The sequence below is a fragment of the Trachymyrmex cornetzi genome, unplaced genomic scaffold (assembly GCF_001594075.2).
Source record: "Trachymyrmex cornetzi isolate Tcor2-1 unplaced genomic scaffold, Tcor1.1 scaffold16, whole genome shotgun sequence".
Classification (NCBI taxonomy): domain Eukaryota; kingdom Metazoa; phylum Arthropoda; class Insecta; order Hymenoptera; family Formicidae; genus Trachymyrmex; species Trachymyrmex cornetzi.
The window spans coordinates 3613083-3632871 of NW_017296201.1; the positions used below are offsets into that span (position 1 = coordinate 3613083).

At 33.4% G+C, this 19789-nt stretch overlaps 3 protein-coding genes across 9 annotated transcripts in view; 2 read left to right on the forward strand and 1 right to left on the reverse strand.

The window, feature by feature from the left end:
* Window positions 1-4700, forward strand: part of Synd (protein kinase C and casein kinase substrate in neurons protein Synd) — a 68648-nt gene extending 63948 nt beyond the window's left edge. For 2 of the 4 annotated variants that reach the window (XM_018504053.1, XM_018504054.1), the window contains exons 7-10: window positions 1022-1132; window positions 2851-3011; window positions 3088-3248; window positions 3753-4700. In XM_018504053.1, coding sequence (XP_018359555.1) covers window positions 1022-1132; window positions 2851-3011; window positions 3088-3248; window positions 3753-3865 — 546 coding nt within the window. In that variant the 3' untranslated portion in view covers window positions 3866-4700. The remainder of the gene's footprint in view (window positions 1-1021; window positions 1133-2850; window positions 3012-3087; window positions 3249-3752) is intronic. The other 2 variants (XM_018504055.1, XM_018504056.1) reach the window with 2 other exon arrangements.
* A 1810-nt stretch (window positions 4701-6510) lies between these two features.
* Window positions 6511-14368, reverse strand: LOC108758861 (uncharacterized). Its single transcript, XM_018504046.1, has 4 exons — window positions 13729-14368; window positions 13504-13647; window positions 12709-12795; window positions 6511-9591 (listed from the first exon to the last, which is right to left on the reverse strand). Exons 1-4 carry the CDS (start codon window positions 13867-13869, stop codon window positions 6916-6918), a joined length of 3048 nt encoding a protein of 1015 aa, XP_018359548.1. The 5' UTR covers window positions 13870-14368; the 3' UTR covers window positions 6511-6915.
* A 1342-nt stretch (window positions 14369-15710) lies between these two features.
* On the forward strand, window positions 15711-19073 carry Fkbp59 (FK506-binding protein 59kD). 4 transcript variants are annotated; one of them, XM_018504047.1, is made up of 6 exons: window positions 15711-15922; window positions 16177-16515; window positions 17000-17120; window positions 17203-17450; window positions 17526-18041; window positions 18376-19073. In XM_018504047.1, exons 2-6 carry the CDS (start codon window positions 16180-16182, stop codon window positions 18541-18543), a joined length of 1389 nt encoding a protein of 462 aa, XP_018359549.1. In that variant the 5' UTR covers window positions 15711-15922; window positions 16177-16179; the 3' UTR covers window positions 18544-19073. The 4 variants fall into 4 exon arrangements, with proteins under 4 accessions (XP_018359549.1, XP_018359550.1, XP_018359551.1 ...); XM_018504048.1 differs by lacking the exon at window positions 15711-15922 and adding an exon at window positions 15954-16092; XM_018504049.1 differs by lacking the exon at window positions 15711-15922 and adding an exon at window positions 15954-16087.
* The last annotated feature ends 716 nt before the right edge of the window (window positions 19074-19789 follow it).

A 19789-nucleotide genomic window follows, 5' to 3' on the forward strand; every position in this document is an offset into this window, starting at 1 on the left:
TAGTTGCCCTCCCCCTTTTTACAATAATTTTATCATTACTTGTTGGACGTTCTGTGCGCCTTTGCACACTTCTTTTGTTCTCAGTACTCGATTTGACGGAACATAATGATATCCGTTCTAATGTTCTGATTTCTCAAAAATATTAAAAAGATAAGAGATAAAGATGTCTAGAGAAAAGATAAATCTCCATTGAAAAATAAATTCCGTCCAAAATCAAGCAATAAATGAAATATTGATTTTTACAAGAAAATAAATGATAATTATCACATATTATTTTTTTGTTACGCTAAAATAAGGAGCTCAAAAAAATCGGGAATACTCTTCATCAGCGTTTTTAACCCTCCCACTCGTCGCTGTTGTCATCAATCTTTTCCGTAGTTGTTATATTAAATTAAGAATTACGCTTTCTTCTGTACATTCGCCTCTGAAAAAATATCCTGCTTAACAACAATATTTTGCCTTTTTCAGTTTTCAAAGCTTCTTAACTCGTAATCTCTCGAACGTGCCTATATATCGTTCGGAAGCGCGATATTTTCCGATTTTTTTACTTTTCTGAAAAAACAGCATTGAAATTCACACAGTCGCTGTACATAACGTGAGTTCATCGATTGTTTTCTTATACTGATTACGGGTTGCAAGCGTTACCGATCCCCTTTATGAAAATTTCTCCTTTAACTAACTTATATGGAAAACCTTACGCAAAAAACTGTATTATTTGTTATCGCAATCATACTATCGTTACTCATCCAAATGTTATGTCTCCCGTGAAATGTATAGTCTGTCAAGGGTTAAATTCGTTGCGAGAGTAACACCCAGCCCCAACACCGTCGCCTCTCTCGCCTGGTCCTTTCTTTCAATTCAAGAGTACTTTTAAATAATATCGAAAGCTCCCACATCATGATATCGTACTCTTAATATTTGAGAAGGAAGTATAAAACAAGAAGAAAAGAGAGAGAGAGAGAGAGAGAGAAAGAGAGAGAATGCATGCATGTGATTGTTTTGGGACGTTGCTATTATGCAGGAATACACAGAGGAGTTCCGCGAGATCACGAAGGGCTCGAAGTCGAAGGAGGCGCTCCCAGCAGGCTCCATCACTCTCATCAATCAACGCCCGGTCGGCGAGGATCTGCATGTAAAGTTTTGTTTACACGTTACACACAAGACGCGCCAATCTCACTTTAACTGTTCTCCACACAATTCGCGCGCATCCAAGACCCACCCGCCTTACTTATATACCTATGCCGACGAGCTGGTTAGTCTCGATCGAATCGATTGGTCGAGGGAATGGGATAGAAAGAGAAAGATCGCCGGCACCGGTTAGGCTGGCACGCGACAGCTTTTAACGGATGTCCCAGCTGGCTGCGAGGTCATCCAGGATGGGTTTCCTTTCTCAGCTTCTAGCTCTAACCGAATTAACCGTAATCCGCTCCGCTCTTGTGCTCGCACGTAATCGCACGAATCTGTGCCTAAAGGTGAACACGGACAGCCTCCTGTGGCAGGTACAGCAGAAATGAATTTACAAACTGAAGAGGCAAAGACCTGAGAGACATTCGACAGAGTAAAGAGTAAAAGAATAAAATTAAATCGAAGGAAGATTATATTCTTGATTTCTTTTTTCTGATGTATCTCTTTTGAATGAATTCATTCACAATATTCTCATAAGATTGAAGAAAAATCGTACAAAGATAAATAATATCGATATCCGATGAAAATAATTGCGCCTTACAAATTGTTCTTAAGCTAGCCAAGCTTAGAAAAGCTCCGAGCCTCGAAAGTTTGTAAATCGATTTCTTACAAGACGCTTATTACCCTGCTCGTGGTATACGGTATGGATGATTATAATATTATTAAGAGATATACTTGTTTAAATCGTTAAATTTAGCTTAAGTCACATATGCCTGCAACGGATTGTTAAAAATTACATGCAACATCTACATGTTCAAAAATATTTAAAAATTACAATGACAGTCACATGGAAAATCAAATGACGGAACTAATACAGAATTAATTTCGCAAATGGAAGAATAACAACAGAGTATGCACCAAAACTGTCGTAATTTCTTCCAGTTAGAAACTTCTTAATTTTGAATATTTGTAAACTGTATTTTAATAGACTTTTAACGCATAGTAGTCGAGGTAACTATTTAATGGTAATTAACTATCTATATAGATATTGAACGAATTGTTACGAAAGAAAAACAAGTTTCGAAGGAAACATGACGGTTGCGGGCGATTCTGTATGTTAATTTCTTGCACGGTACAGCATAAAACTATTTGTACATGCCGATATTTGAATTATTATTCTCGCACAAGGACATCTTGTTTAAAATATGTCTCGTCAATAACGCAATAACAATGATCGGTGATATAGAATTAAAATAGCATACTTTAACTATTCATTAATTAATCTGTCGAGAGGTATCATCCATTGTCACGATTGTCTATTTAATCTCGAATCTAATTGCTTTGTAAATACGCATTTTTTCAAATTGGTACATTTATCACAATGGGAATCCGGATTCTATCTTCTCCGTAAAAATATATAGACTCTTCTTATTTTATCGAGTCTTATCGCGGTCGAATGTAAGCCTCAAGATAATAAATCTTGAGGCACGCAAGATTATTGAGAAGATAGACGCAGCGAGATAGCGATGGCTTCAATCGCACATGCATCGTCGGCATGCTCATTTGAGACGCAAAATATTCGCAGCGAACGACTCGTATCATTATACACTTGGTTGCACGCATGGCGTTCTCATCGAGAAATTCGTGCATCCGGTATCGCGGTACGCACTTACACAGATTTCATCGAAACATATCTAAGATGCTTCTTCCCTCCCGTTCAAACAGGAATATCCACCAGTCAATAACAAATCAAAATCGAAGCCTGCCGCACGAGTGATATCAGCAGACAGCAATCACGGAGATAGCAAAACGGATACTATAAGTTCCAGCAAGCAATCTTCAGAGAAGAATGAGACCGACAGCGTCAACAGGACTACGACTATTACGTAAGTTGTAAGATTCTCGCAAAAAATAAATTGATGTTTGTATTAATATAATTTTATTAATACACGATGATTGCAGTAACGGTACCAACGCCAAGCAAGAATCGAACCCATTCGAAGAGGAGGAATGGGACGAGGACGGAGGTGAACCGCTGGTCGACAATGGAGAACCTGGTGTTCCCGTACGTGCTTTATACGATTACGAAGGTGCTGAAGCGGACGAGCTCAGTTTCAAACAAGGTATTACAGAAAAGACGAGGTCCTTCGCAAAATTTCAGAGACGCTCAATCTTACTTGAGCGACTCGATTAAATTACTTTAGTAAAGGAGTGATATAATTGTTTGAACTCGTTCATATAATTAAGGTAATATGAGGTGTATAGTCTCTGCAAAAAGTAATTGGAATTGAAAATTTATATTTTCCGTATAAAAATGGATGTTATATATTATATATATATATATGAAACAATTTAATAAGAATATTTATATTTATAACATATAATTTTATAGTTTAAATGAAAATTCTTATTTTGTCTTAATTATTTTTTTAAAAACATGCCTGTCTTTTATTGAGATAATTTTTTATCCAAGTTTTAAATCACCGTTAAACTTTTGTATTACTTTCAAAAATATAATATGTAGAAAAATCTATCATTCTTTCATTTTTGTTAAAAAAAAAAACATTAATGTAACTTGAGCGACAATTGAATAGTATTTATTTGAATTCTACTGAATTTTTTTTCAGGAGACGTATTCGAGAAACTGGAAGATGAAGACGAGCAGGGATGGTGTAAAGGAAGGAAGGACGGCAGAGTAGGTCTTTATCCGGCGAATTATGTAGGCTTGGTGTCGCAATAGATTAACTAATGCAAAGCCAAATCCACAAGTTAGTTACTTAAATATGTAATCTCCGCGAAGAATAAGATTGCGTTTCATTTCTCTTCGCTATTGTTTGCGCGAGTAGAGATTTCGCGGGACGTGAGTTTCGCGGCGCCCTGTAGAACTATGTGGCTTATGATGAATGAATTGAATGAAGAAATGAGTTACAAAAGTCTCTGAATTCGATACCTCTAGGTGAAACGCAAACTGATTGTCAGCATTTACAAATTGTATAAATGGCGAGTGGCGATTCCATTTCAAGATTTTTCCCTCGCGGCTAGCGGGATTAAAATGGAACGGTTTACCACACGAAGATATACCCCTCACTCAGAATGAAATTTGTTTTTAGATAGCTAGGTTAGTAAAAAATCCTTCATTAGTTAGACTCTATAGATAAATATGGATTACACGCATATGCCGCGTGGATAGCAAGTTTAGAATATTGGAATATTGTACGTTTTACGATTCATTGTTGTAATTCATTGTTGTAACAAAAAGAATCTTTCGATTGAAACGCGATGAGAGTTCTATTTAATTTATTGTTATTAAAAAAGAAGTACTATTAAAAACTAATGTCTATATAAATGGTGTCATTGTACATAATAGATGTAAGAGCCTAGCAATACGTTAAACTATTAATTGTCATTTAACGAATTTGAAGTGTTACAATATATTTGAGGTGAACGTAAAAAAAACACAGTACATAACTTTGAACGGGCATAAATTTCATATAAAAAGAGATTCGGGACCTACAAATCAATAATTGTTTCATTTATTGATTAAATCTTATATAGTCGAGATAATAATTTAATGAAATAAATATCAATTATTAATATGCTATAAAAGAAAAATATTTTCATCTAAAGTATATCGTATATAGACATACACATATACATATAAACTTGTATAAATCCGGTATGAGAACAGTTTTTAAAAGAAAATTTTATTTAATCGTTTATTTTTATTTGAAAGAAAGATCCTCATATATTTCAGAATTAATTATAGTAAACATCGAAAATGATAAAAATGTCTCGCATTAACCGTTACTTTATAATTAATATAATACATACCTACCAAATATCATGCATATGTTACTGAATGAAATAAGTTTTTCTGAAACTAAATGTATGCGATTCTAGAGAGTTAGCATGAATCATGTAAAAATTAACATATAGCTAACGTTTTTATTTTCAAGAAAACCCTTTTCGTAAAACACATCTTCCAAGTTATCTAATCAGCGTTAGCTGCAAAGTCATAGGGATACTTGATTTATAATTATTATAATATAGGTATTGAAAAAACAAAGTATTCATTGCAAATACGTCGTGTCTATGTACACAGTATTTATGTAAATAATCGTATAGAATATATAGTAAAATTATAAATTCAGTTTGACTGATTTTTTTAAAAATTATTCATTTAATTAATCCTCCAAATTACCTTTTGTAAAGTGTGTTCACAGTTCCAAACACAAAGTTGTTAAGTATATATAAATTGTAGCTTGTGTATAAAGTTTATTATGTATGTTTAATAAATGACTTCTACATAAAAAAAACAACATTTTATCGATTTATCATATTATATTTATGAATTATTCATGTTTTAAATATACAGACGAAACTGAGAACAAAAATATCTTAAAAGATACAAGTATAATTACCTACATTTAAACTGAAAATAACATCGAAATTCTATGTGAAATATATATTGATATTACACAACTCGCCAAAATTAAAAAATAATAAAGACTATTTTTTTACATATTATAGCAGACAAAGCTTAAAAATCCTTTAATATATTTTTTTAGAATGTAATTGAACTGTAAATTATTTATACTTAAATTTTATCTCGAATTATCTTGCAAATTTATCACTAATAACTAACAGGCATTAATTAAAGAAATACAATCGTATATAATTAATATATCTTCTTAATAAAATATAGTATAACATTTTGCTTACTGATGTATTTGAATCTTATATTTAACGCTACTATTTATATTTAACAAGATTTCAATAAAAATATCAAATACACACATTACTATGGTAGACACATTTTAAATAATGAACATTTATTGTAAATAAACTATTTCTTTCAGCAATGTGATACTTATAAATGAAGTGTTTTGAGAAGTTCTTCAGAAAGAAAAAAATGAATATTTTATAATTAGCATTGCAAACGAAGAAAGTCCCAGTAAATTCATGAAGAAATTCCATCCAGCGTATACATTTCTGCATTTAGAATTCATTTATATTATTCAGCTGGGGCTATCTCATATTTCATAATTTACATTAGCAACTTATGTTCTATGTTATATATTTACATTTACATTAATATATATGATTATTCATAAGAACTTTAAACATAAAAGTAATGCATATATGTTTATGTATTACATATCAACAAAGTGATACGAGTGTCTTATGTAAAAATTGTTGTCTTCGTATATTTATCTTCTCCTCTTTTTTAAAATGTGTGTATACATATATATATATACATATACACATATATATGGGGGATATATATCCCGCATATATATGTGTATATGTATATATATATATATATATATATTATCTCTTATAAATCGAAGTTTCAAAAGTTTAAACTTTTGAAGCAGCATGTTGTTTTATAAATTACATTATATATTTGTATAAATCATTTATACACGTAAATCAGCAAAATTTCAAATTGACAAATTATGTAATTAAATGTACAGCTAATTTGTGCATTTCAGAATACAGAACGTACAGAAAATTTATATATCCATGTTGTTACTGACAGATTTTAGCAACTATGGCAGCATACATTCGTAACAGAACATTACAACATTAGCTGCATTCGGAGAGCGCGGAGCTGTCAGAATAGTTGCATTATTCTGTTCTTGTTTTATGTCTAACAAATGATAAAGACATGTAATGACGCAATAGTTCTTATAATACACTTTCCGAACGCAACCATCTGCTCATTATTATATCAAAGACGTTTTGTAATTTTTATTAATATCTTCATATAAAACATTGTCGAGTACATCAATGAGTTGCAACGTGTTCTTGTAGATCTTCTAACGTGCGAAATGGCTTGTCACACAATTGACATACATACGCATTTGCATTATGTATGTCCAAATGTTCAGATAACTCCTTTTCCGTATTACACAATTCATCGCAAAGCATACATTGATACTGATAAATCTTCAATCCTTGCTGCTCCCATTCTGCTATCGCAACTTCCTCCAAATGTGCATGCATATGCATCTCTAACAATACCTCCGAATCAAACATCTCTGAGCATTGCCCGCATTGATATGAATCGTTTGCCTTTAATTTACTTTCATTCTCATTGCCTTGGTCTATACTAATCAAATTAGGATTATCGTCTTCATCGTCAAACAAATGCTTACCAACGTGCTCTTCTAACGCTTGATCTGACTCCAGAGTACTGCCGCAAATAGCACATTGATACTGCTCCTTGCTGTTAGTTTGTTCTCCTTCACTTTCATCATCGCAATGCTTCTGCAAGTGATCCTTTAGTATTTCCTCGTCTGTGAAGATTTTATCGCATACGAAACAAGTATATGTTTCTTTAGGCTTCGTTATATTTTCAGTGTTTTCCAGCTTTAAACCTGTACTAGTTATTTTATCGGACTGGATATCATTCTTCTCGTTTTTCATTTCCGTTTTTGTCGTGGTTTCACTTCCCTGTCCTTGATCTTGAGGCAACGCGGACACAACAATTTTCTGCAACGTATCAGAATTATTCAACTTTTTGTTCTCGATCACGTTTAGTTTGAACTTGGTATCGTGGTTCTCCAAGTGCTTCAAGAGAAGATTCTTCGCACGGAACATGGAGTTGCAAATATGACACTTATGATACGTTTTACATACGTGCACCTTCACAAAACGCGCCTCGACTACCTCGTGACATCTCTTGCAGCGCATCATCTTCTGCTTAATCTGTTGCGGCTTAATCTGTTGTGGCACGATTTCTTTATTTTGTAGCACAACCTGCACGACGGAGGCACCCGGTGCCAATTGATGAGTTTGAACGTGCGCCTCGACCTCCGTACGACTGTGAAACATTGATCCGCATACCCCACATATATGATTCTCAACTTTGGCATTCGCTGTCTTGACAATCTTTTCAGAATCAGTCTTCTGTTCATTTTGTTTCTTTTCCATCGATTTGCCGATAATGATCTGTCTCGGCGTGGTCTTGGATGTTTTTGAGTTGGTCGTTTTAGATGTTGGACTCCATTCGTTGAGATCTTCAACGCTATTATTCGTTACTTCGGAATCGGAGTCTAATGAAGCATACTCACCGTATCTTATTGGAATTACGCTCGCACGTTTATTACGAGTGATGAATGGATCGGCGAGCTTGCGTTTTGACGAACTCATATTTAACGTACAAGCGTTATTAATTTTATAATGCTTACTCTCCTTTGCTATGTCTAGACGTTTTACCATAACCTTCGGCTGGTATCTGGGCGACTTCGCCAACACTGATACCTTGGGGCTCTGCTGACTGTGTATATCGCTCGTATTGTCTTCAGATAACACGATATTTTTCTTTATAGCTTTTTCTATTATATCTTTCAACTTCTGATCGAGTTTTTCCCGGAAGAAAGTAGAAGATTCTATTTGAGTACTATCAGTTTTATTGATTTTCGCGTCATCATCGTCCGTGCTGAATAACTTATATTTAATTTCCTTTTGGACAAAATCTGCCAATTCGCGTTGTACGCGTTTCAAAACCGATAATTCATTACCTTCTACTTCAATATTCAAACATCTTTCAATGAACTTATTGTTGGGCTTGTTATTGTTTTGGCTTGTTGTAGATTTCACGGGATTTACTCTACGCAATTGAACCGCATCGAAGATATCAGTATTCCTCTCCCGATTGCTTTCGTCAGGACTAAAGCTTTTAGAATCCTTCGTTGAATTATTACACTCTGCTTGTTCATTGTTTCCGTTTACAAGAACCAATGTAGATGTTATACAAAACGTAGTGTCACCGATCACTAGCTCGGATTTCAACGAGCTAGGTTCAAAATTTTGGTCATCATTCTGTATTTCGAATTTTTTCTCGTCATTTAATGTAAAATTATTTGTTAACAAAGATGGGGAGTTTTCTATCGAACTATCTACAGAGAACCCATTTTTCTCGATAGTGTTTTTCTTATTATTTTGGTTCAACAATTTTCTGACAGTGTTTTTATTATTGGGTTGCAAAGTACTTCTCGTTCTACGCGCGTCGGAATCTACGTTTTTATCACGAAGAACATATTTCTCCGTAAGATTCGTCTCTAGATTTTTCAGCGCCTTGGCTAGTTTCCTTTGTGTCTCTATTTCCTTATCTTTCGCACGAGCCTTCTGCACAGGCGATAATTGTACTTCATCGGAAGCTATGGAATCTGTATCGGACACATCCTCCCCTGTTGCAGCCAAAAGCGCCTTCTTCCTCTCTACCCAACGCTTTGTAGACGCCTTTCTCCGTTCGATATTTCTGCCACGTCTTGCAGGCAACAATCTAGCTCTCATTGGTCCTAAATACATTTTACTTTCTGCACGCTCTTCGCCATTTTTCGCATTCTTTTTCAACTTAGGTGAACTGTCGTTATCCGATATGCTTATTGTGTCTAGTATAATTTGGCCTGTGTCGCAAGCAATTTCCAATGAAGACGTATCTATCTTTGATTTTTTCTGAAATAGAACAATTTTGGGTTGAATAAAATATTTATCAACCAGATACAAGTTCGACATAGGAAATAGAAGCCCCAAATATTTAAGGAAGAAAAATTTGAATAAGGTAAGAATAGGAGAGGATGTAAGGGGGTTAGTGAAACTTAGGTGTGGAAATATGGAAGAAGGAGATAAGTACTGACTAAGTGAGGAGAGTAGGAGATGTACATTTTGTGGAGTAGGTGCAGATTGCATGGAATATTATATGGAAGAGTGTCAGAAAATAAGTAGCTGGTTCAGGATATTAGATAGGGACAGAAAGGAAATATAGAGTAGACTTTCAAGTGAAGAACTGGACTCGGAAAAATGTGAGTTTCTAAGAAAGTTGAAAAAAGAAAGGGAAAAGGAGATTAGGAAAAAGAATGCGGAAGAAGAAAGATCTGGAATGAGGAAGAAGAATCTGAGGAAACTACAGAAGAGGTTGGCACAATTTGATATAATTAGATAGCAGCAAATTAAAGTAGCAATAGCAGAATACGGCTATGATTATGTTCCGTGATATTTCTGTGATATGTAAGGATAAGAAATCTTTCTCTTCTGTGAATAGACCATTAGATAGATATAGGAATTTATTGTATAGAAAGAGATGTAGCGATAGGATAGTGGTATGGATGGATAAGTGTTCAAGTTTATATTTATTTTATGGCTTACATTGCCAAGAAAGGACTTATAGTGTTTTTAACTGGCAGAGCTGGTGCGCACGCAGTGTACTTTAAAGCCATTGTACACAAATCAACGTAAAGATGTACGTTTAATAAAAATATAGAAACGAATTAAACCGCAAAATCCTCAATACATTTTATTGTGATATTTGATAAAATATACATTGGGTAATTTATTAATTGAGATATCTCACCTTTACATTCAGATTAGATTAGTGTACAACAGTTTTAATATGCATTGAGTGCGGACTAGCTCTGCCAGAAAAACGTTATTCGTTTATACACACATATATGTATATGTGCACACACACACGCGCGCGCGAGCGCGCACGCACACACATATATAGGGTGTTTCTGAAATAACACCCACTAATCATACACTATTATTCCTAAAAAAACTGAGTAGAAAAATTCTATACCATTTTGCAATCTTCGATTAGTGGGCGTTATTTTAGAAACACCCTGTATAACATATTACATACATACATATATATATATATATTACATACATACATACATACATATATATATATATATTACATACATACATATTTTCCAGGGTTGGATAGGAACTAGTTAAAAGTTAAAAAAAAAGTTAAAAGGTAAATAATTTTTAACTTAGTTAATTTTTTAAATGCATTAATTTTTAACTTGATTTAGTTGCTTTTAAACTTTATTAACTTTTAAATTAAAAATTTTTCTATCTCTTAATGCTAATATTTTTTTTCTTTTAAAGTCAAACATTAGAGAATTAATTTAGAAAAAGTTCAATGATTTTATGATGAGAGATCTATAATAAGAGCCACACCATACGGTAGCCAGTTTTTATTGACTCGCTAGGTTTTGTCAAATTCCGCTTATATTTAAATCACACTAATTTTAAATATCATAAACGTTATATTTCAGCAACATAAATATGAAATGAGCCTTAGATGAAGAATTGTTGTAGAACAGTATGCATATCCACTCACTTTCTAAAGTTTTACATATATTTTTTGTAACAAATATCTAGTCGATGTAATCGTAAACATGCATGAGCAGTCGTTCCAGAAGTTAAAGAAAGTTAAATACAGATTAAAGGAAGAGAAATAACGCAAACATATACCCTTCTCTCTCGCAAGATTTTGACAAAAACACCTTATATGGTGTGACTCTTATTATATATAAGTAATTTACATGTAACTATAAAATTAAATTTACTTAATAATCTATATTTGTAAGTGTTATTTAAAGTAATATCATTTTAAGAAAAATTAGGACATTCTAATTTCAAAAATAATTTTTTTTTAAACTTAAGTTCATTCAATCTTAACTTTTATTAAGTTAATTTTTTATTCCTTCAACTTTTAACATAATTTTATTAATTTTATAAGCCATTAACTTTAACTTAATTTCGTTTAAAAAAAACATTAACTTACCTAACCCTGATATTTTCTTACATGTACATATACAGAGTATATATACACCGACCTACGGAGTCATTTCTCGCGAGCAGATAGAGCGAACTGAATTACAGATTAAGCGGAGTGATGGGCGTACTTGGCGGTAATTTGCGCGAACTTATTCAGTGATCTTTAGAAATTAATATCTTTTAAAATTTTACAAAAATTGTAAAATAATAAAGGACTTTTCGACTCAATTCCGCTCTATCTGCTCACGAGAGACGATCCTGTTGGTTGGGAACACCCTGTATATACACTACTCAAACAAAATTGAAAGATTACCTGTTCCATCCTGTAAAAATAGCCAATTTTATGACAGAAGAACTTCATAAAAAATCATCGAGTTCTTTAAAAAAGCATTTTACAGCTTGAAATCTGTACTTTTCAGATCGCTATTTTAGAAAATGGTTTTACTGATATTTTATGGAGTTACAAAAACATAAATGAAGATACATTATCTCTGTACGATTTTTTTTCTTCACCGAGCTATTCAACATTGAAACAGAAACGACTTTTTTGCTCCGATATTGAATAACTCGATGAAAAAAAATTCTACAAAACTCAATAAAAAACAAATTAAAAGTAAAGATTCATTTTTTCGAATGCTGTAAACCGCATTTGTGTACAATTTTCAATTTGCGCCGTGGACTTCGCAAATTTTGTGAAAAATTTTGAGATTTGATACATCTTCTTATGTTTGTGTAACTCAATAAAATATCAATAAGGCCATTTCCTAAAGTACCGACCTAAAAAATAGAGATTTCAAGCTGTAAAATATTTTTTAAACATTCTGATACAATGATTTTTGACGAAGTTCTTCTGTCTTGAAATTTGCCTATTTTCGCAAAGTGGAAGAGGTGACCTTTAATTTTGTTGAGTAATGTATATTAAAAAAAAAAATTTATATATATATATATGTAGAAAATGTTACAAAATAAAGAATCAATAATATTATCAAATTTATATAAAAATACCTTCTCAATACTATTATCCTGACTGTTTCTATGTTTCCTTTCTGCATCGTTTGGTGTATAACTGCCATCCTTCAAAGAATCTTCAATCTAAGATGAAAATAAAAAATGTAAAGCGCTGAAGCGACAAAAATCTAATCTACAATATACTCTTTGCTTCCTGTTTCTTGTCTTCCAATTTTTACCTCTTGCTTTTTTACCTCTCTCTCTCTCTCTCTCTCTCTCTCTCTCTCTCTCTCTCTCTCTTTCTGTTTTCTCTTTTTCTAAACTCTCTCTCTCTCTCTCTCTCTCATTCTGTTTCCTCATTTTCTAACATCCAAGAAAAAAGTTGATAAACTTTGATAGAAGAGACCAAAAACATGTGACAAGATGATTGTTAATAAAAACAGTCACAAAAAGAGAAAAAAAAGAAGCAGGAAGCAAAAAGTATATTATAAACCAGGCTTAAAAGCCGATAAAGCTATATTTGGTTCTTTTTAAAAAATTCTGAATTAGTTGTGAAATAATTCATTAAATTAAGACCAATAGATGTACAAAAATTTTAGTTGTAATCGTAAGATCACAAGCAAATCGACTAATCACAATCAAAATTACAATCTTGCGTTTTAGAACGCTCGACTGATTGGTCAATTTGCTTACTGTATTACTTACGATTACTACTAAAATTTTTGTACATGTGATGGCCTTTAGAATAAAACAAGCTATAGTGGTCTCAGTGTAACTTATTGCATCAATATACACCAATTCAGAACTTGAGGTAGAAAAGAATAAATCTAAAAAAATACTGCATCAACTTACAGTGTTATCAGACTCTTCCCACATATTTAGTTGCTCCAGGGATTTGTTGGACTGTATAAACTGTTCTTTGAACTCGCTCCACATGTTCAGCTTGTACAAACATACGTGACACACAACCCTTGGTAGATTTTCATCGTACTTGATCTGTGATAGACAAGCATAAGCATTCCATCAAACATGCAATATGACAGAAGGAATCAGTGAAATACAAAAAAAGGGACCTACATCGATGCGAGTGCACCTAATCAAGTCCTTGAGCTTGGCTTTCAAACGCTCGTCTTGCAGATTAGTCATGCAGCCCTGGTCAACCAGACAAATTCGGCAACGCTCGGCCATGTTTGGTACCTCCTGCTTAGTAGACATCATTCCAATGGTTGCGGCGGCTCGCAGTAGCCGGTTCAGGAACAAGCTCGACAATTAACAACGCTCCTCAATACGTTGCTCGTGTTCCCGCAGCGGGCTCAGGCGGGTTCCCTAACTTCGCCATTAATAACCTTTTAGTGCTCCTCCATCCGCTTGGTCCGGTTGCGAACGGAACATGAATATGACACGGAATACGACGCACGATCCGTCAACGACCGTCTCCGACAATCTCTCGGCAGTCTCGGTCGCTATATTCAATCGAACTTTTATCCCTCACTTTAATTTGTTCACGAAACGCTCTTAACGCGGCAACAGAACACGTTCGCCATAATCGCAGTATAAAGCGCGCGGAACGAAAATATGGCGCACTCAACGTGCGTACTGCGTGATCGCTTGATACGAGACGCGCTAGCACCGGATGAAAACGCCTCACGGCGATTCGTGGACACATGGGACGCTCCGGCAAAAAGGGTCTCCTATTGGTCCAGCTGCGCAAAATTAAAGACGCGTCGTGTGTGTGTTTCGTTCGCAAGTTAATGGACGGGAATGACGATGATATCGCTCGAGATCACTCGAGATCCTCGAGAACGAGCCAACGAACGCCGAAATAGATTTCCAAGTTGATCAAAGTCGATTTTTCCGCATAATCGCGCAGATTTCCAGGAGACGCTTATCACAGCGATTTCGGGAATCGGAAAGTGCGATCAAAAAAAACCAATTATGTAATCAATAATTTACAGTATGTATATAACGAGATTTTATTTTGGTTCCTTCTGCTGACGATCAACACAGATTTTAATGGCCGAAATAAAATATGTCGATAACAAAGAGGAATATTGAATTAAATATCGTTACTGTACAAATAAAGGCATTATATTATCAAATTAATAAATGATTGTGTTCAGCGGAGAAAACTCAAATTTGTTTAATATGATATTATATATACATTCAAATTCAGTGTTGAATGAAGGGCAAGATTATATTAAAGAATCTTATAGCTTTTGTAAAGCTGTTGTTTTTGCTGAATACAGCCGTTGGATCTGTTTACATTGCTTGAAATTCCTAAAAATGTTTGCATTTAAAATGAGATAAATTATATACATATTCGGGCGTTGAAGAGAAAGAGAAGATGCTAAGTGCAGAAAGTGCAAGCAGCGCGGACAGATCTAACGATTTTCTTTTATAAATATAAACATTGGCGTAGCCAACGTGAGACTGAGAGGCCGTCCTCCCCCAGATTTTAAAGAATAAAAATAATTAAAACCGCTTAAACGAACTATACTTAATGAGTATTCACAAGAAATTAATTTTAGAAAAGAAGAAAGAATTGGAGGTGAAAGTTATGGAAAGATTTTCTGAGAATCAGAGACAGCTAATGTTATAAATTTAAGCTTTTCTAGTTGGAAAATTCAGTTGATAATTTTCAGAGAAAAATAAAGTGCATTAATAAATTGAATATATGTAACACACTTTGTGATTTATCTGTCAGTAATTAATTTTAAAAAATAATATAAAACAAAATTGTACGTCCAATAACCTATACTACTCGATTACGGACCTTCCCCAAAGGTCACAATTCTATTTAGCCCTATATAAACAAAATCTCGGCTACGCCCATGTATACAAACAATAAAGTTAGTAAGAAGGTTGGCAGCAGTCGGGAGTAAAAATGAGCGGGCTCGATGATGCACAGAAAATCTTCCATTGCATTGATAATGTAGAAATCTTTTAAAGCGGCAATCGGTAATGTAGAAATCAATCAGTAAATATTACTGCAAATTTTACCTCGTTCACAAACGGCCGGCGAAGAAATCTGGTAATGCGAATCGGGAAGAATATCGACCGTCGGAAGAATGTACGGCATCAAGTTTTCTAGTAAATTCCATGATATCGATTTGCGCCGGTGTACGATTGAAGAGTCGACCTGAGTCGACCACACGATTATTTCGAATCAGCCGGCACGCGTGTTGGAAGTGGTTGGAACTGTTGGAAGATTGCTCAGTTTAAACGAGATTCTCCACTGCGTATATCTGAACGCACCTCATTTTCGCAAATCGTACGTATTCTTGATTTTAATATTGTCACACATAATTAATCCGCAAACACGCGCGCATCTTGCAGAGTCATTTCCTCTCGTCATTAATATTCGTGCATTAACATTTCGAGAAAGTTCGGCGTGGAACGATTCTCAACACAACAGCGCCAGACTCGGCCAGACTCGGTTAGGTCATTAATGCTGTATCATCGCATCGTAGACATTGTAGAAAAAGCCTTTTGGTTTAATAATCCTTTTGTCTCTTTCGCTCACAGAGAATGGCCGAAGTAGATTTGTCTCCCGCACAGGACCGCGGCGTATTAAAGGAAATCATCAAGGAAGGAGAAGGAGATTTGACTCCTACGAATGGTTGTAGAGTAAAGGTCCACTACACTGGTACTCTGCTGGATGGCACGAAGTTTGACTCCAGCAGAGACAAGGATAGGCCGTTCAAATTTAATCTCGGAAGTAGCAGTGTCATCAAAGGATGGGACATTGGTGTTGCTACCATGAAGAAGGGCGAGATCGCTATGCTGACCTGTGCTCCGGATTATGCCTATGGCAAGAATGGTAATCCACCGTTGATTCCAGATGATGCTACGTTAAAGTTTGAAGTGAGTAAATATCAATTGACACTGTTGATATAATTAGAAAGATCTATGTTCTTATTTATTAAAAGCAAATAAATTATTACAAAGGTAAAGAAAATTAGTAAGTCAAAAACCAAATATTTCATCAGTATAACATAATTATTAAAAAGTCAAAACATTTTTAATATCTTTTACATAAAAAATATAATATTAACTTAAAAAATAGAAACAATCAATAATAATCATTTGGTACTTTTAGTGTTAAAATAAACTACAATACTAGAATGTTTTACATAATGTATTAATCATGTGTTTAAAAAAAGCAGTTTTTCAGAATTGTTATAAGATTTTTTAATATGATTATATGCATATGAATTAGAAATATTTTAATATATATATTGTATGTAAATATTTATTAAAATCTGTATATATGTAATATATATTACTAATTAATCAGAGAAGTTAACAATCATATTCTAATATGTAACATATTCTAATGTTTTTCTAGATTGAATTGCTTGATTGGTCCGGAGAAGATTTATCTCCGAATAAAGATAAAAGTATTGAGAGATTTCAAATTGTTGCCGGCCAAGGCTATGCTCATCCAGAGGAAGGTAGTACTGTAAAAAGTTAGTATCACGATCTAACAGTATAAAATATGATGTGCTATGTGTGTATTCTTTATCTAATAAATTCTTTATATATCCTTAGTACACTTGACTGGAAAATACAATGGTCAAGTATTTGAAGATAGAGATATAGAATTTGTTCTTGGAGAAGGAGAAGTTGCAGGAATTATAGACGGTGTAGAAATACCATTGCAGCGCTTCTTGAAGAGTGAGAAATCTAGACTGCTAATTAAAAGCAAATATGCATTTAAGGAACAAGGAAATCCAGAATTTAATATTCCACCGAATGCGGACGTAGAATATGAAGTAGAATTGCAGAACTTCGAGAAGGTAATTGTGATTATTGGAGCTGAATGTTTGTTTCTAATTCTGTAAATTTCTAAATTACTAAATATTATTTAACAGGAGGCAAGCATATGGTCAATGAAATCACCAGAAAAGATAGAACAAGCAAAGATGCAGAAAGAAAAAGGAACGAAGTACTTGACGTCCGATAAAATCAATGTAGCCATTAAAGTATACCAGAAAGTTTTCAAATACTTAAATGATGCATCGACTTTCGAGGATGATTTAATTCTCAAAAAGGAGAGAGATAATCTCGTAATAGCGGCTCACTTAAACCTCGCTTTATGTTACCTGAAAACCAATGAAAACGTTTTGGCTAGAGACGAGTGTACTAAAGCTTTAGAAGTGGATTCGCAGAATGAAAAGGCTCTATTCAGAAGAGGACAAGCGCATCTTGGGCTCTCATCGCCTGAAATCGCTATTAATGATTTCCAGAAGGTTCTAGAAGTACAGCCGAAAAATACGGCCGCGTCTAAACAAATTTTAATCTGTAATTCTCTTATTAAGAAGCAATTAGCTAAAGAGAAGAAACTTTATGCGAACATGTTTGATAAGTTTGCGCAGGAAGATAAACAGGTTTGTGAAAAACAATAATGTTGAATAACGTTTTAATCGATATATGACCTTTTTCATGTGCCAAGTTTTCGTATCAATTAGTATTGATCACAAAATTTATCATGAACATTTAGCTATTTGAAATGAAAATTATCTCTGCAATGTCTAATAAATATACTTGGATAAAAATTATCATCCATGTTTCAATATTGGCAAAAATGCCCATAGACTCTGCATTTGTCATAAATATTATGAATGAAGGCTGATTAATTTAAATCAAATAAATCTTGAAAATCTTGAAAAACAATTTGTCAATGCGTTTGCGTTTGACCATAAACCGTTAGTAATCTCATAGAAGGAGGAGCAAAAACTGAAGGAACAGCCAGACGTGATGCGTGGAACTCTAGGAGAATGGGGACAGGAAGAAAGACCCGGAGGTAGAGACGCGACTGCCTTCGAGAAGGAAAATCCTAACATACTTATGCTCAACGCTAATGGTTCTGGTGAATTCAAAAACATGTAAACAATGAACTTCTCTTCTCTCTTTCGTTACACTGCCCCGCGTAACTGCCGACAAATTGAGGTCTCATCAATCTTTATTTTCAGTGCCTTCTAAGTACTGCTATTTTTAACAAAAATTGCATGTGTTATAAATTGTATATTAAAATACCAATTTAATTCAATTTAATTTAATTTAATAGAATTCATATGATTCGCTATATAAAAGTTTCTTGTACTTAATGCACATGAGCGCATCATAAGAATTATTTTAACGTACTGTCTTTTAATTAAAAAAATAGATTCAGTTTAAGTTTTTAAAGATACAATTTTATTAATGGAGTACAATTGTTAAAGTCTGGCTACGTTACGCTTAGTTTGGTTCTGACCTCTCATCAATTTCTAATTTCCATAAAATTACGTGCGATAGTTAAATCAATGTATTTCAAATTATATCATTCCATTATAGTATAGTGCCATTTGTTTAAACTTTAATACATCAATCATTACTGTGTATATTGTAGATCTAGAAAAAAGTAATGTGGATTCAGTATGTGTTCATATATATATAGATGTATATATATGTGTATATATATATATATATATAAATGTAACAAATATGTAAAAATAATCTATTAACTATATACATTTTTTTTGTGTCACTGATTCGTAAATTATGTACAACGTTATAAAATTAGAAAAGAACATTGCAGAATTAAATATAAGAAAATCTGACGAAAATATGGTTTGTTATCATATCATAACAATCTCTAATCCTTTGACCTATAAACGAAGAATTTCCAATTGATAAATTAGTTAACATAAATTTATTTGTTGTGTATTTTACATGACGAACTCACGTAGATATACTTATTTCTGGCATACAGAAGTGATTTTTATGTTACACATATAATAAAATAATTTTATATTATTTTTTTTCTGTTTGTATAATATCATATTTTTGAATAACGTATAAATATATATTAAAATACATTTAAATATATATTAAAATACTTTTGCGGCCAACACTCTCTTAAAATACATGTAACTCTTTAAATACGTTGCACTTTAATACACGTCACACTTCAGACTTTTTTAAAAATATTCATAAGGAACTATATTGCTTCAGTTCGAATCTATTGTCTTTGATTGATTTAAAATTAACTGTTGATTAGAATACAAAATGGGAACCGTCCATCTCTTTGACATTTTAATAGACTTTAACTATCGTTCTTATATTGGTACAATTAATATCCAATAATAGTAGCATA